At 31.6% G+C, this 17,500-nt stretch overlaps 1 protein-coding gene across 3 annotated transcripts in view; it reads right to left on the bottom strand.

The window, feature by feature from the left end:
• babo (TGF-beta receptor type-1 babo) overlaps window positions 1-17,500 on the bottom strand; it is a 46,108-nt gene that overhangs the window by 13,699 nt on the left and 14,909 nt on the right. Inside the window, exon 4 of one of the 3 annotated variants that reach the window (XM_043018082.2) lies at window positions 11,903-12,135. In XM_043018082.2, coding sequence (XP_042874016.1) covers window positions 11,903-12,135 — 233 coding nt within the window. Of the gene's footprint in view, window positions 1-106; window positions 283-1,249; window positions 1,399-11,902; window positions 12,136-17,500 lie in introns of all 3 variants that reach the window. The other 2 variants (XM_043018083.2, XM_043018084.2) reach the window with 2 other exon arrangements.

Below are 17,500 nucleotides of genomic sequence, written 5' to 3'. Positions count from 1 at the left end.
CGCACCTCCGCCCATACATGCCTCCAGTGGTTACATCTCCCAAACATAAATCATGGGACAAAGTCACTCAGGTCAAGACCTCCCATACTGTCCAATCCCATCTCACCTCGTTGCTGACCAGGGGTAAGTCTGTCACCAATATCGCATTGCGTGCTGTTGAACCGCTTGTTACACATGTCATGATAACAGCAGCAGTCGCTCGCATTTACTGTTTCATTCACGATATAGTTGCCTTTGCCACAGGTGATGCGCCTCAAGTAATCCCTGAAATTTCTGCAGCCTCTGCGAGACAATTATTTCTATGTGATTGCCTCTCATCTTTTGCTTTGTGTTTAGATGCATATTACAATGCAATGCAATACAGCAATACTGCATAATCATTACTATATACAATACCATCTTCCAAACCCTGGCAAATTAAAAAGGATTTACTACATACAGACCATACTATACTAGCAAGCAAAAGTAGAGAAAATTTACTAAAAAAGATTAGGGAAATGTTAAAATAACAACAAAAATATGGAACTGATGAGAATATTACCATAGTTTAATCTAAAGAATAATAATCAATTCTCTGTTATAATAAGCGTAGTTCTTCATCTAATAAGATAATGCTGATAAAACAAAGAGAGAAACTACTGGTAAATAATGCTGATCTATCCTACAGACTAAACACATACAAAACAGCATATTTTATTCCAACAAAACAGAAATCAAAGTTTTACACAATACAAATGTGTCTGGACTCCCCACACAATCACAAAAATAAAGCAACTACACAGTACAGTATATTTTCCAGCACTTTGCCACAGGGAGGTGTGTGGCTTGTTGGTCAACCACAGGAGAACTTGTGCAATCTTCCAATGTGGCCAAGTTTGTATGCGCTGTGCTTAGATTTATAAAATAAATAATTGTCATACAATGCATAACTGGTAACTTCCACAAAAGAGTCTACAAGAGTTGCGTTCTTTTTAGACTCACAGCTTTTCTTCTGTAGCTAACGAATATGGCTGAAACACTGAAAAATGTCATATTCACCAAAACCAAAGACTAAGATGGATGTTATAGAAGGAAAAACCCTAATTATAAAGTGAGCTTAAGATATCTTGGAGAGAGAGAGAAAAAAAAATGGAGCCATATTATCTTCAAAGTACCAGGCGTCCTCCTTTTAAGTTTTGATCATATGAATCAGAAAAGGGGCAAGAGATGGTAAGATAAACTGAGGGTACACTACTCGGTCAAAACCTACCTGGGGGTTCGTATTCGGGAGGAAGGGTAACCTCTCGGTTGCAGAAGTCTGCATCTCCGCAACAATTAACAAATTTGTCGTGGTTGCGTGTGTTCATACATACTAAGGGTCTTGACTTCGGTTGTAACTGTGCCTCCCAAAAGCAGTTCCTAGGTTGGGTGTAGGAGGGAAAGACATTTACAATACACCCCCACATATAGTCATACAAACATTATGCACATACCAAATGTACAACCATACCCACACCCACACCCGCATACATCCACTTGTGCACATACGCTTCTTAGCAACCACAAAACAGTATTTAATAATACTCTTGAGAAGACTCAGCCAACAATCACACATACTAGAAAGGGCCACCCACATCTGGTTAGCACAGATTACTCTTCTGTAGTCCTTACATAATTAAAGAGTAATTTAGTGTCATGAAAAAATGATAAAATCAACTAGAAAATACATTCACAAACTCATAAGGATCAATATATGCAATCAAATCAGTTTCCTTCTAAGAAAAAAGTAATAATCATATATATAATGCTGACACAAAAGTATGATTATGAATAATCATAGTAATGATAACTTTATTATCAATAAATCAATATTGTTAATCATAATGGTTACAGTCTTACAAAGACTGACCACCACCACAATGATAATATCAAAATTAACAATGATAATAATCATAATAATAGTTAAATTCATGATAAAAAATCATAATGGTATTATCAAAAACACTGATAAGAGTACCCAAATAAGGAATGAAGATACTAATAACAACAATCATAATAATGATAATAGAAGTAACACATAGCAAAACTGTAATCATAAAACTAACAATTACAGATAGCTATAATGACAATAATGATATAAATACAGGTAATTAAATCAATGTATCCTTTAAAGATTACAAGAATCTTGAATATTACAAAACTACAGCTTGTTTTTTGAATACCTGTCCTTATCAATGGTCTATTTCTCAATCAAAGGATATCATCTAAAACAATATAGAATACTAAGAACTAAGAGATGTTAATTACATCTGCTAATGCTATCGTTCAGTTTGATTTGTGTTCTTTGATTTTGATTTCGTAAAGTACTACTTAACTTAGCCCTATGAAATGAAATGAGTTCTCTAAATTTAATTTTCATATTACAAAATGCAACAAAAAATCCATTCATTAATAATAAATATCAATGTGTGTGTGTGTGTGTGTGTGTGCACACGAGTGACTGTGTCCACCTGGCATTATTGTAAATTTTTTATTTCACATCAACAAGTGATACTTATAATTAGGGGAAAATTTATAACATATAATTGCTTTTAACTAACTAGAGATATACATTAACATTCAATCTTGTATTTAAATGTACCTAAGATTAAAGTATTTATAATACATACAGCTCTCTGATCTCATATCAATTCTACTCAATGGCAAATCAAATTAACTATGCATATCCATCACTGAAACATGAAATATCAACAAACTCCTACATTGACCCATTAAGTTGTATAGATACATACATCTTCATTTGTGAAAATAGTGTAAACAAATACAAAAATCTCCTATTATCACCCCCATGGAATCAGGCAGGTGAAAAGCCCTCTGAAAGGCACATTGCACCATGCCGAGAGAGATCACGCACTTGTGATCAAGCCAGCAGAAGTGGTATTAGGCAAATATAAGCCCTGGTGCAAATGGTTAAGAGCTTCCTCTTGAACTTCTTTGAAATGATAATCTATATAATCTTTTGTTTGTTATGAGAACAAGATTAAGTGATCTCTACCCTGACTACTGCTTCATTTTACCTGATGCATCTTTTTATGTAAGTCTATTGCATAAATCCCACTGTAGTTTCTAACCAAAAGAATTTTTTCTTGTCTCTTCTCTCATGAGGTCAGTCATACCCTCCTATTAATTACCATTTGCCACCTCCTCCTTAACCCATTTGGTATGGGTGTCATGACATACATGTCGGCATCGATTAGGCCTCAGAGACGTGTGTCAATGCGTACATGACACGACATCTGAATCTACTCACAGTTGAAGCATGCACACAGTCATGAAGTATTACGGCTGTAACAGCACTAGCTCTAGAGCTACAGGGTTCCAAAGTCAGCCTAAACTCACATTTTATGATGGATTTATGAAAAATATTGTTTGGGCTAGTCTGCGCTACCCGGAGGGTAGAGAAAACCCTTTCCCCTTCCCTCTAATTTTTAGCCAGTGCCACTAGTGTCATAGACCGCCTGCCTTGACGACCAGTTAGGTCATTAGCCGTACCGTCAGCAATGGATTTACAGAAAATTATTTTTTGGGCTAGTCTGCGTTACCTGGAGGGTGGAGAAAACCCTTTCCCCGTCCCTCTAATTTTTAGCCAGCCTTGACGACCAGTTAGATCGTTAGGCGCCCCATCAGCAATGGGTTAAAAGTAAATCCTATGGAAATCCTTCACAGAGACAAGAGACCTAATCTAATCTGTATATATATATGAATATATAATTACATATACATATAGATGTATATGAATATATATATATATCCATATCTATGTACATATACATATACATATATATATAATTATGTATATACATATAGATAGATAGATAGATGGATAAATACAGATATGGATACACTCCTATATGCCATGCTAAATGCATGCACTAAAATCCTAATTCATTAACATGAAAAAAAATAAAAATATGAAGTGTTTTGCTGTTCAGTATTTTGAATAGTGACAGCCTTTCACCTAAAAAATACAAAACAGATACCATAACTATCACCCTAAGAAAAAAATAAAATAAAAAATAAAAATCTACTGCTGTTCTAAGAACATAACTACATAATAGTAATTACCTGATCTCTAAATATTCTATTCCTAATTTTTCATTCCTATCACTGGCTTCTTTACAAATATACATCTCATGGTTGTGATATATCTAAATATTGCTTATTTCTTGAGGGGGGGAAAAAATGATGCAGATAGGTAGCATCCAAATATACACATATATAAATATAATAATTATTAGATATATATGTATATATGTATAAATATATATACAACTATATATACATATATATATTCATATACATATACACAATTTATATACATATTAACATATATATATATGTATGAATATATATATATTTGAATGTGTATATATGTATATATATATATATAATTTATATATACTATCTACATATATATGTATATAAATGATCAAACAATATTCTGATGTGCTAATATACAGTAATATCAAGAGTAGCAAAAGGTGTATATCCACACACTCTTGATGGTATATACATACATTGCCTCACTACTATATAAACATGTCTAAGACAGACAATTTATCTGGATTCCAGGCAAAATGACCATCTATGACTTTCACTTTTGACAATTCAAATATCTTTGAAAAGCAACTGTTTATTGGACACCTTCGGAAAAGACTATCCAAAAATTAAAAAATATAATCATAGAACAAATCATATGGCAAAGAACATTCTCTCTCCTCCTCATCAATAATAACAGCTTTTAACATTTTGCATGATGAATAAGTGTCAATCACCAAACTGATCCTATAAAACCAAATATACATATGCCAGGAAAATGTTTTACACACACACACACACAGTGTGCATGTGAGTGAGTAAGTGAGTCTGTGTGTGTGTGTGTGTGTGTGTGTGTGTGTGTGTGTGTGTGTGTGTGTGTGTGTGTGTGTGTGTGTGTGTGTGTGTGTGCGCATAACTTCACATAATGTTGTTTTAGAGTGTATGTTTGTGTGCTACATTATCTCTCTTTCTCTCTCTATTTATAAATATACATATACATATATATGTGTGTGTATGTATATGTATATGTATATATGTATGTATATATATGTATGTATATGTATGTATATATATGTATGTATATGTATGTATATATATAAGTATGTATATATATGTATATGTATATGTATATATATATATAATATATAAATAAATATACATATATATACATATGTATAAATATATATATATATAAATGTATGTAAATATATGTATATATATGAATGTATATATATATATGTATATGTATGTATATATATGTGTGTTGTATATATACATATAAGTATATCTTCAAATATATACACAATTATATAATATGTGTATGTACAATTACACACACACATATATGTATATATGTATATATGTATATATATATATGTACATATATATATATTCATATATACATTATATACTTATAAACATATATGTATATCTAACCCTTTGATGACGGTGCGTCACACCCGTGTGACATTCCCGATGCAATATTGCATAGGCCCCGCATAGGGGGTTTCCACTTATCGCTGGGCCCGTTGGGATAGGGTTAAATATATATATATATATATATATTAACATATTAGATACACCAAGACAAATTATTCATATAATTAACCATATCTTTTACAAACATATATTTATATCTAAATCAATATGCAGTATATATACATACATAAACACACACACACACATATATATATACCAATAATCATATACTGTACATTCGTATTTATGTGTATATGTATATGTACATTTATATCTACATCAATAAATATTCACACAACATATGGAAGAAAAAGGAACAAAGAAAAAAAAAAAAAAAAAAACAAGAAAAAAAATGTATACATTTATAAATATATGTATACATAATATATATATATCCATATATATATATATATACATACATTTATATATATATAAATATATATAGATATAGATAGATACACATATCGTCACATGTGTATCTAAAATTTCATATTTGCTTATTTTTCTTGTGTACACAAACACACACACACACACACAAATACACAGTTTATGTACTGTCAATTATCATGTATATCATGGAATAATCATTCATATTACCCAATAATTACATCAGCACATTAGTTATTATTTACACTTTATTTTTAAATACATACATTTTTTAACAAGATACATCCTATCAAAAATGTTGACCTATCTATTCCTAAAATAACGATTATGAGGACACTCATTGGAGTGCAATGCAATAGAGAAAACTTATATCATATCATAAATATGCACACACACACATATATTTATGTATATATGTATATATATATATATATATATATATATATATATATATATATATATATATATATATATATTATATATATAAATATATACACAAAGAAAATTTGTTTGGAGAAAACAGGCACACTTCAGACTGAGGGTAGTTTGGTGCAAACATAAAGCAAACACTCAAATGACAAACCAGTCCATATATACTTATTTTCAGATAATCTTTTCCATTCTAGTGTAGCAAGCTCCATATAACTGTCTTATAAAACATGAAAAATAAAGTATTATAAATATAACCACAAAAGTAATGCACTGTGCCTCATGTGAATCTTCACATCCACACATACATGCACTCCTGCTGGAAAGTGTGGCTGAAATTTTCAAGGCTATATTAAGTTTTGTCTATGTGCACATGCCTTCCATATCATATTCCATTATACATTTGACTTCTGCACCTGGTATTGAATCCTTGAATCTATATGTCAAATAAGATGCACTGTTAATTTACACAAATACTGATGATATTATAATTAGAAAAATCTTCATTATTGTTTTTTTTTTTTATCTCTGCATATCTGTTTTCCCACTAAATTGTCCAAGTTTTCCATTCACTCCTTTCTCTTCATTACATACTTTGCAAATCCAATGAAGGATTTAAAATCCTGTAACTCTCCCTACCTCCATTTCAATACACACGTATATATATATATATATATATATATATATATATATATATATATATATATATATATATATATATATATATAAAGGTGATTACCCTTTCAAAATCTATTTCAACAAAATGTTCTCCCACCTTCCAATCGTGTAAACCCTGTTTACATGTAACACACAAACAGCCAAATAAAAGTTAAAAATACAAACTTTCAGATACCCTTCTTGTATCTGCATGAAAACAAAATGAGGTTGGTGAGGCTATACAAGTCTATGACATTACAACATATTTGTGAATATAAACCTTGCCTCATATAATGGATACAATATGTGAGTGAACAATGATTAAAGAGAGATAGATGGTGCTGCCACCAGAGTTGTATATGCTACACTACAAAATGCATGAGAAATAAGATTAAAAAAGGAATCCTAGAACATTTCAGACAAGTGTAGGACAAGGATATTATCTATGTACATTCATTGAGGTTAACAGAAAAACAGATAATGAAGTTGAAATAAGATTTTCTGAAGAGAATAGAAGAATATATGGATACCATTACAAGGGAAAAATGACAGTAATCCAAGATTTTTAGTAAGTAAAATTCACATGGAAAATTTAATACTGAGGAACCAATAAGGAGTAAAGACAAGGAAAGAAAGGAAATAAGAACCCTTATTGACAAGTATAATCTAAAAAATCATGTTTGAAGTGCAACATATTTGTTTAAGACTAATGTGATGAATGTGAAAATAATGGTATGAAATTATGAACAGAAGAGTAAAGTTGCTTTTTTTTTCTTTTTCAAACTGTCCTAAGCAAAAACAAGTCAACAAATTATTCATAACAACCTTTGCTTTACTATATCAAGTAGTAAAACAAGCTTGTATGTTTCTCTAATAACTGTGAAGGAATGAAAGGTACACTAAATTGATGACTCATGTATCATGTACCACAATGAGAACTAATTTAATCTATATATATACACACAAATGTATATATGTATATACATATTTATACATATGTAGATAGCTAGATTCTAGCTTATACATATGTATAACATAAATAATATAGTTCACTATTACGTATCTTCAATTATGACAATTAAGCTTTGTCAATGCAAATCTGGCAGGAGACAATTCTAGTGCATTGCATGACAAAAAATAAAATAAGAATGAGACTGATAAAGAAAGGCATCGATTATTCCATAACTACAAGATAATTAAAAGAACCTTTTCATTAACCTCTTTCAACATTCTCTTTCATGAGGACAAATCTAGAGAGGAATCCATTTTCCATTTGCTTGAAGTTTGACTAAATTAGTGTACCAAAAATATCAGTGTATAGAATATCTGCTTTAAAGAGAACTAAAAATTAATGGGCTTCTTTATATATCTCTACTTCATTTTAAAAACTGATTCTGGATGAAACCACAAATTACTTTAGGCTTGAATATTTTGCATGGTATGCCTTACCTAATCAACCTACATTATGTGTGCCTGTTTATAATCATGCACACAATTGAAACTCTATGTCTTTGAACTGACTTAGCACTTGAATCACTAGGTGTCTGGATCAAAAAGGCATGCAATATTTACTCTATTTCCTGATGTGTAAGTCTCCCTCTTTCATTCACAAAATTAAAATCCAATCCCTACTCTCCCTTCTATCATGGGGACACCTAAATCACATTATGAAATTTCTATGGTGCATGGCTTATCTATCAGGGTAAGGGACAGGATAGTTAAATTTTCTCATTTCATACTATAAATCTAAAAATTACAGTGAGCTGAATGAAATTCCCTACAATGGACACAGTATACATTGCTTGGGCCTTCAGATTATTGAATTCAAAGTTTGAATATATATGGGCATTGTATTCTCTTTCAAATAGTAATAGATATCCATCTCATATGACTTAGAGTGAGGCTCTAAAGTTGGGACAAAAACAAAGGGTCCATTTAGTGTACTTCTGACATATAAAATTTGTGAAAGGTACTTCCCATATCACACCTTAAATAATCCTATTTCTTAGTTAAACAATCAAGGAAAAAGCAAAAGGTATGAAAAATATAAACAAATCAATAAATAAACAGAACAAATTATGTTCGTACATATTCATATAAAGATGAAAAAAAATCTGAAAAGTCTGAAACATCTACATAAATTCACGACTTTATGATCAAAATGGCCACTCTAAAATAGATATCCTTGAGACCAGATGTAGGCTTTATCTTGGCAATACTATTCATACCTGAAATAACCTATATGTAATAATACGCAGTAATAAAAATAAGGATATCAGAAAATCTCAAAATTTCAGTCAGTAGTAATGCACATATGGATTTATCAGTACTAATTTGTTCATATCGATAAGTGAAGCAATCAAAATTAACACATTCAAGCAATGCACAACAGATTTCTTTGTCATCAGTGATTTGTCTTTGCTCATGTATTCCTTGCACACATATCAACAGTACACTGGGTAAAATAACCTAAGTTGTGAATCAATGTTTGTATGATTGATTGCTTTTACTTGATCTATACATCTTTCTTTGTCCATCTGTCTCTACATATGTAGAGCTATATATAGGTATATATACTGTGTAGATATGGAAATATAAATAGATATACACATGTGATCTTCCAATTAATCAATCTTGGATACTTTTGGAAAAAATATATAAATGCTTAAATCACTAATTCACAAAACACATAACTCTGAAAATTATATGGTATGGGGATACTTTTCTACATATTTCAGAAAGGCATTTCAACATCGTATATATACTGCATATGCGTTTTTACTCGCGCATGAATGTTCGTGTGCATGTATGCATGAGTGTGTGTTAATAAGAAACCTTACAAACAAATATATGTCCACACACACACACATATATACACATATACATATAAATATATATACATACATATCTATATCTTTCTATCTATCTATATATATATATACATATATATATAATATATATACATAAATATATATATATACATATATGTATTTACATATGTGTATATGTATTTGGATATATACTATGTAAATACATATACATACAAATATACATACACAAAAAAATATATATAATGTCTACTTATACATACATAGATATATATATGTATAAATATAAATATATATATATAAATATATATGTATATATATACATATATATACATATACACATATGTATATATTCATATATATATATATGTATATAAATACATATATAACATATATATACATACATAATCCATATGTACATGTATATATTATAATCATATATATCACATCATATATATATATATTTTATCATCTAATTTCATACATATTTACTACTTCATATTTATGTATATATTTTTATACTTATACATACATACATACATGCATATGTATATATACATTGTATATATATAATAGATATCATACATATAATATATATATTATATATATATGTATACATATTATATATATATGTATACATATATATATATATATATATATATATATTATATATACATATATATATTCTATATATATAGTATATATATAATATATATAAACATACATATACATATATATATATATATATATATATATATATATATATATATATATATATATATATATATATATATATATATATATATATATATATGAACATGCATAAGGAATGGCACAACATTATCTTTATAAAATCACCCATTTTGAACATACACATATTCACATTTATACATTACTTCTTCAGAGCTGTCATGACAAAGAAAAAACATAACTTTTTCCATGATCAAATATATACAACGTAAATATTATTTTCCACCAAGAATTTGCAAAGATACTTAGACCCAACACCATAAACGTTCCCTTAGAGGAGTTCCATTCACGCAGCAAAGGCCAGCAACCATGTTAGTAAATAACCACACAGAGAGGAGTAAGTCAGCTCGAGCAAAAATGACCCACAATGCTCACCGCAAATGCTTCTATGTGCAAAATATATGATTGCATGGTAAGGGGGTTGCCAGCCGCTCTTGTATACCGACTGACTATGCGCGAGTCATGACACAATCAGTCCCTGGCAACCATCACAAACTGTGCCATGACACAGTCTCTCCAGCCAACCAAGCTGCCAACCTTAAGGTGCAATATAGCCAAAAGAGTGACCAGTCCATTCCAGGTGAAGACAGATAAATCATCAGCCGAAGAAGAATGACCAAAGCCCCGGAAAGCCTACCAGTTCATCCTGTTGAACAGACCGTTTACCATACCTTTTTTTTTTTATCCTACACCAGTAAAACTGCCTTAGCACTGGCAATTATATATAATATGCTAATTGTGTATCATTGGAAGATTTGTGCAGTATTGATATTTTTTTTCTTCTTTTTTTTACCAGATGTTATAATCCATAAAGACAAATAAGCATTACATTATTTTTAAAAGCAATAAATCAGGTATTGCATACAGAATATGTTCAGTGAAGCATTTATGTCTTTATAAATCTGAAACCTGGTTTTTAATGGCATCATCAAAGGTGAAATTGCTAATAGTCTGCATGAGGAAGACAAAAGAGAAGAAAAGTGAGGTAGTGAGAGCTACAGGTTATTAAAGCATAATAGCAGTGCACAAGTAGAATAGTAAGTCACGAGAAACCAGGATGAAGGGGTGGAATCATATTACTTGTGAGTGGTTAGTACAGAGCCTACAAGGTGGGGCAGGGAAGCCAATAGTCACACATGTGCCACCACCCAGCCTCTCCTCCATTATCCACACCAGAGATCCTGCATTTATTGTAAGGGAATGATCCTTTATGTCCCACTTATCCACACTCAAGTAAGTCTCACAGGATTCCAGAATGATATCAGGAAGGGAGGCTGGGCTGATGCTTGCCTTACCTTCCCCACCCCTCTGGCCAGGCTCATCCGAGGAGGAAGCCTCTGGAAACAAGCGAGGCTGGGGTGGCCCCCCAGGGGAAGCAGATGGGAACTCGAGGTTACAGAAGTCGGTGTTGCGGCAGCATGATAGAGTTTCCTCCAGTCCATATCGGTACTCTTTGTGGTAGAAGCCTCCAGGCTTCCAGCACTTGTAAACTGACGGCTCGTTTTTGTCCAAACACGCCTGCTTCTTGCTGCAGCCAGTCAGAGTGACACACAGCTGTTAGAGCCAGGTAGTCCCCAACACAGAGGCACTTGCTGGGCCCACACTTTCCTCAATACTCAATCCTAGAACCCATTCCCACCAACACCACCACACCATCCCTCTAAATCTTTCACAAAATAGATATGAAAGTACATCTTCCCCTCACAACCTCGCACTGTTTCACGATTAATTTAATATTGGGAAGTGAGAGGCCTTTCAAAAATATGCAGCTAAAAATCATTACTACAACTTAGATAAATTATTGAGGATAATGTTCTAGCATTTTGTCATATTTAATTTCCAAATCAAACAAAGGAGGAGAGAAATCCGCCAAATTTTGATATTACATGCAAAATCAGTTGAATAAAAAAGTAGTTCTATGATTGATACTTTTTTCTCATTAAATTTTTTATTTTTATTTTTCATGTGTGAACCAACAATCAAATTAATATAACTGGACACAATTGTGAGCTCCTCATTTTGACATGATACACATCACCGCTCTACTCTTTGAAACAACTATAACTGATGCTTATTTTCAGTTCCAGTACAGTCGGTACTTAAAACTGACGAGAATGATTTTAAGTCCTTTGACCTATCTGCACAAAATCTGAACATCAATCAGCAATGTTAACAAAGAGCGATCCCCCCCATTTTGTATTTCTAATAAAGGATTCAATCTTCATTATCATCAGTCCTAATCATGATATTATGTTGATTTTGGAATCTGATGCATATGCACAAAGTGAGAGCAGAGACATGATGTGACTATGACAAAGTGAGTGAGGAGGAGGGAAGTACTGAAAGCAGAGGTTCCCAAAGTAGTCCTCTTCAGGGGAATGTTAAGTTGTGTAGACATTGTCCAACATCCCATATTTAATCAATAGGTAACCAAAGAAATAACATCAAGAGTAAGAATATTGATACTAATTTTGATACCTATTTTCATTATATCTCCCATTCAAACTGAAGGTAATCAAACATATACAAATGTTGACCAACAGTAAGCTGAGCATTAACCTATGCTCATGAATTATAACCAATTGATCTTTGGGAACCCCTTACCAAAATGATAAAATGGTAATTTTCTGATTTAGTTTGGAACAGTCCAGGACTAAGTGTCAAGTTGACACTAACAATGACAAAAAAGAAAAACAAACATTTATGAAAATATGTATATATATGTATGTATAAATGTGTATATATATATAATGTATATATATAATGTATATATATGTATAAATATGTATATATATATTAGTATATTACATCATATATATATATATGGATATATTCTATATGCACATATACATATACACATATATATATATATATATATATATATATATATATATATATATATATATATATATTTGCATACATATATAACCTAAACTATCTGTCAATAAGCTAATCATAAATTTGTAGACATGACTAACATTTCCAAAAAGTTTTTTAAATTTGTTCTGTCAGAAATAGAAGTGTAAACAAACTTCTTTACATGAACTGCAATATCAGTAGTTATTTTCCAGAACATGATTGTGTCAGCTAAATAGTGGATTTAATGCAGCAAGATAAGAGCAAGAATGAAAATTACTCAATCTATCTATTAAATGGCTAAAAGATAATCATATGAAAATCTGGTGATAACTATAAAGGTGGAGGAACTATGGATGCAGCACCAAAGAACTTACAATTAAAATATGAAGCAAAAATGCAATAAAAATAGCCTATATGGTTCTTTAATATCAATCTAGTCCTGTCATGATATCTGGAGGGGGGAGTACGGTTTCTGAGCCTTGGTCCTTTTCTCTCTTTCATTATAGTTTCAATGCTTTAAGGAATAGTTTGTTCATTTTGGAGGCATTAATTAGTGTCTTACCCATACCCAACTGGGTGGTTTTGGTTCTACTTGGTCTAAACACCAGGGTATTTCAGAGCCAGAGCAGGCTATTCACCCACTTTGGCCATGGCCGACCGTTCATGCCTACAATAAAAATTGTCTTTGGAAAATGTTCCAATTTCTAACATACTGATACAACCATGAATCTTTAGCTATAAAATATATATTCATACCATTTACAACAAGTTCTTTGCTAATCTTCTTGCATTAAAAATCATTAAGAAATCCAAATATTTTTTTCAACATTTATATAGTATAGGGTGCGTGGGGGAGAAGCAAACAAAAATCATTTAAAATAAAACATTTGAAAGGGTGTCTCTTCTTAACGAACGTTTGTCTGGGACTTACGAGTCAATAGAAAGGAGTCACTGCTGATAAGACTCCAAAATTATGACACCATTTCACAAATTGAATACACAAAAAAAAGATTTACTAATGTTTACAAATGTTTATAAAAACAGGGCATGATTGGGAAGTCCCTTCAAATGGGAATTAAATGCAATGGAACACTGTATCTTGGTGTATCACAACAGTGTTCTACCTAGTGATAAATAACAAGTCCATAGGTAAATTTAAAAAAAACAGTGCTGATCAACAAACTGTACTTCCCCCTTTAGTACATCCTAATTACTATTTCATCCTTTTTCATTCCTCATAGAAATTTGTTTTGTAGTCCCTCAAGATCTGGTGCAAAGATTATACAGATTACCCATGGTACCCTAATCAAAAATATTTAATAACCTGGCCTTATGCAAACAAATATACTAAAAGAAAAATTCACTCCATCAGCACTAATTGTTGTAAGATAAGGATACTAAGATGGTAAACATGCTATTTGTGTCTCAAGTATTACTATAATCTGTCTAATTATTTCCTTGAGTGGATATTTTTTGTTTTACTAATCAGCAGAATTTTTTACTTTTCTTGGCTACAATAAGAGCAATTTTTACAAAGCTTATCTTTACTCATTGCCAGCATACTAGTCTTGGTGAAACCCATCTTTTGGTGGTGAGGTCAACAAATATTTCTCATTGCCACTATTCATTGTGCACCATTACATAAGATAGGTGGGCAAACATCCACTGTATAGTGTCACACTCCTCTCTGCGGCTAGGTATTTTATCTCACAACTTTCCTTTTCATTGGGAATCCATAACTCGCTTAGGGGTAGCAGGCTGGGCTGGAGCTAGCTTCTGGCTGGGATTATCTACATATGCCACTGAAATACCCACAGCTAGCAGTATCACTCTTTCTTCAGGGATGAATGGTACACTACCAAACTTTAGACTGCCATTTTTTGGGAACTAACCTTAAAAATTGTAGCAATGACTAAGCTCATGTTAAAGTGGCATAAAATTTCTGTGACTATTGCAGGTCGCAGCCTTGCTCTATCTCGTTGCGAGTCAAGTTGAGCACTCTGCTACTTGCCTTGCTGATCTGCCCAGTGATACTCTGAGCCTCCCAGCTGACTCAACACCAATGCGCTTTGGTAGACGTTTTGCTACCTATACTTCTTGATTCCTGAATGAGATACAAATGGAGTGGTACTATTGCCAACCCTGAAACTAACCATAACTAATTCTGGGTAATGCCAGTATACATCTTCGCCACCCAGTATTTTGGGAGCCCCTTCCTCTCTCAAGTTTGAACGCAGATGACTGCATCTATCTCAAACCCTTTTTGTCTGGGTAAGGTATAAGGCAGCCTTCCAGTGAAGTGTGACCCATAGCAGTCCTGATAGTCTATTTTTGACTCCTGTATCATGCACACTCCAGTGCATCTCTGTGGGTTTAGCAGGCACTGAGTTGGCTTATCTGTTATTCTCCTGTTTCTCAGTAGGTACAGAGGGATGTTTTGATATTTGCATTCTTACAGATATTTGATCTCCAGAGGGTTGATTTTTTTTTTTTTTTTTTTTTTTTTGCAAATCATTTACTGTTTAATTGTTGTAGGTAATTCTACTGTGAGCAGCCAATACTTTTTGAGATTATTAGCAAGTCTGTTCCATTAATTTCCTGAGATCTATTTTCAGGACTTTTACATTTCTTCCTTTTTGCATAATTACTTCTTTATTACAGCGTTTATTTTATGTCATGTTCCACTCCCTTCTTTACAGTAAACGGTAATAAGGTACTACATAAATGGAAACTGCTTCTTTTTAGTCAGTTGTTGGAGCATAGCCTCTGTTTGGTCACCTTCAGGTTCAATCTTCTAATACGTTTTATCTCACAACAGCAGAGCTAATGGGGGATGGAGTGAGCAGATCAATATTTCTTTGCACCATTCATATAACATCAACTCAGTCAATGTGTATGTGTATATCTGTATTAATGTATAAATATTTGTTTTATCATATCATATCTAAATATTATAAATATGTATATATGCATTACATAAAATATGTATTATATATATATACAAATATATATATATGTATATACAAATTATATACATATCAAAAAAACTATAAATGCATATATATTTTTTTCTTCTTTTCAACTATATAATAGATAATGTTAGATAGCTTAAATGATAATTAGAACACCTATATAAAATTTACAATTACATCATGATGAGACCTTAGTATATGACAACACTTCCTTCAAAGATACCTGAATGTTAAACCATACCACCAAGTCCCTACAATGAATAACATTGTATGTGTAATGCCTACTGATGACATCTAGGAAGCTAACTCCAAACATCTCTTAGGTCATGTTATAAAAGATACTAAATAACTAAATAAATAAATGGATAAATAGATATGTCCCCTACCAACAGTCCACACTTGGAAACATTTTCAATAAGAAACTGAAATTATCTTCCTACATGACTTTGAACATTTTCCATAACAGCTTGGAAATTGTCCAATTAACCCTATGATGATGGTGCGTCACACGTGTGATACGGCTAAATGCCCGATGATGGGGCAACACACCAGTGTGACGTTCCCGATGCAATATTGCATAGACCCGGCGTAGGGGGTTTCCACTTACCGCTGGGCCCGTCGGGTTTGGGTTAATATGGAATTTACATTTCTTTTGCGAAATTAATAAGGCACTATTTCATAAACACATTCTGTGAAAACTTCTTTACAATGAATACCATGTTCTTTTCTCCAGTGTTTCCTGATATCTATGTCTGCTATCTTTTATACAACCACCAGGATGCTGAGATATTCTTGAAAGTTTATTAAAAAGATTCATCCTCAAAAAATACTTGGGACATTACTTTTTGAACCAAAAAAATAAAAATATAGATAGTAACATGTATACAGGTTTATATCAGTGCATCTATATATTTATATTAATAAATAATACATATATGTAAAATTATACATATAAATATTTATAAATATATATTCATATTTAAATACATTTATATTCAAATATATTTATATATAAACATAAATATGTATAATTATATATATATACATTATATAAATATGTGT

The sequence above is a fragment of the Penaeus japonicus genome, unplaced genomic scaffold (assembly GCF_977035675.1).
Source record: "Penaeus japonicus unplaced genomic scaffold, GWHDUDI00000001_assembly GWHDUDI00000035, whole genome shotgun sequence".
Classification (NCBI taxonomy): Eukaryota; Metazoa; Arthropoda; class Malacostraca; order Decapoda; family Penaeidae; genus Penaeus; species Penaeus japonicus.
The sequence above is the reverse complement of the archived record's forward strand: the minus strand, read 5'-3'. Positions and strand labels throughout refer to the sequence as shown.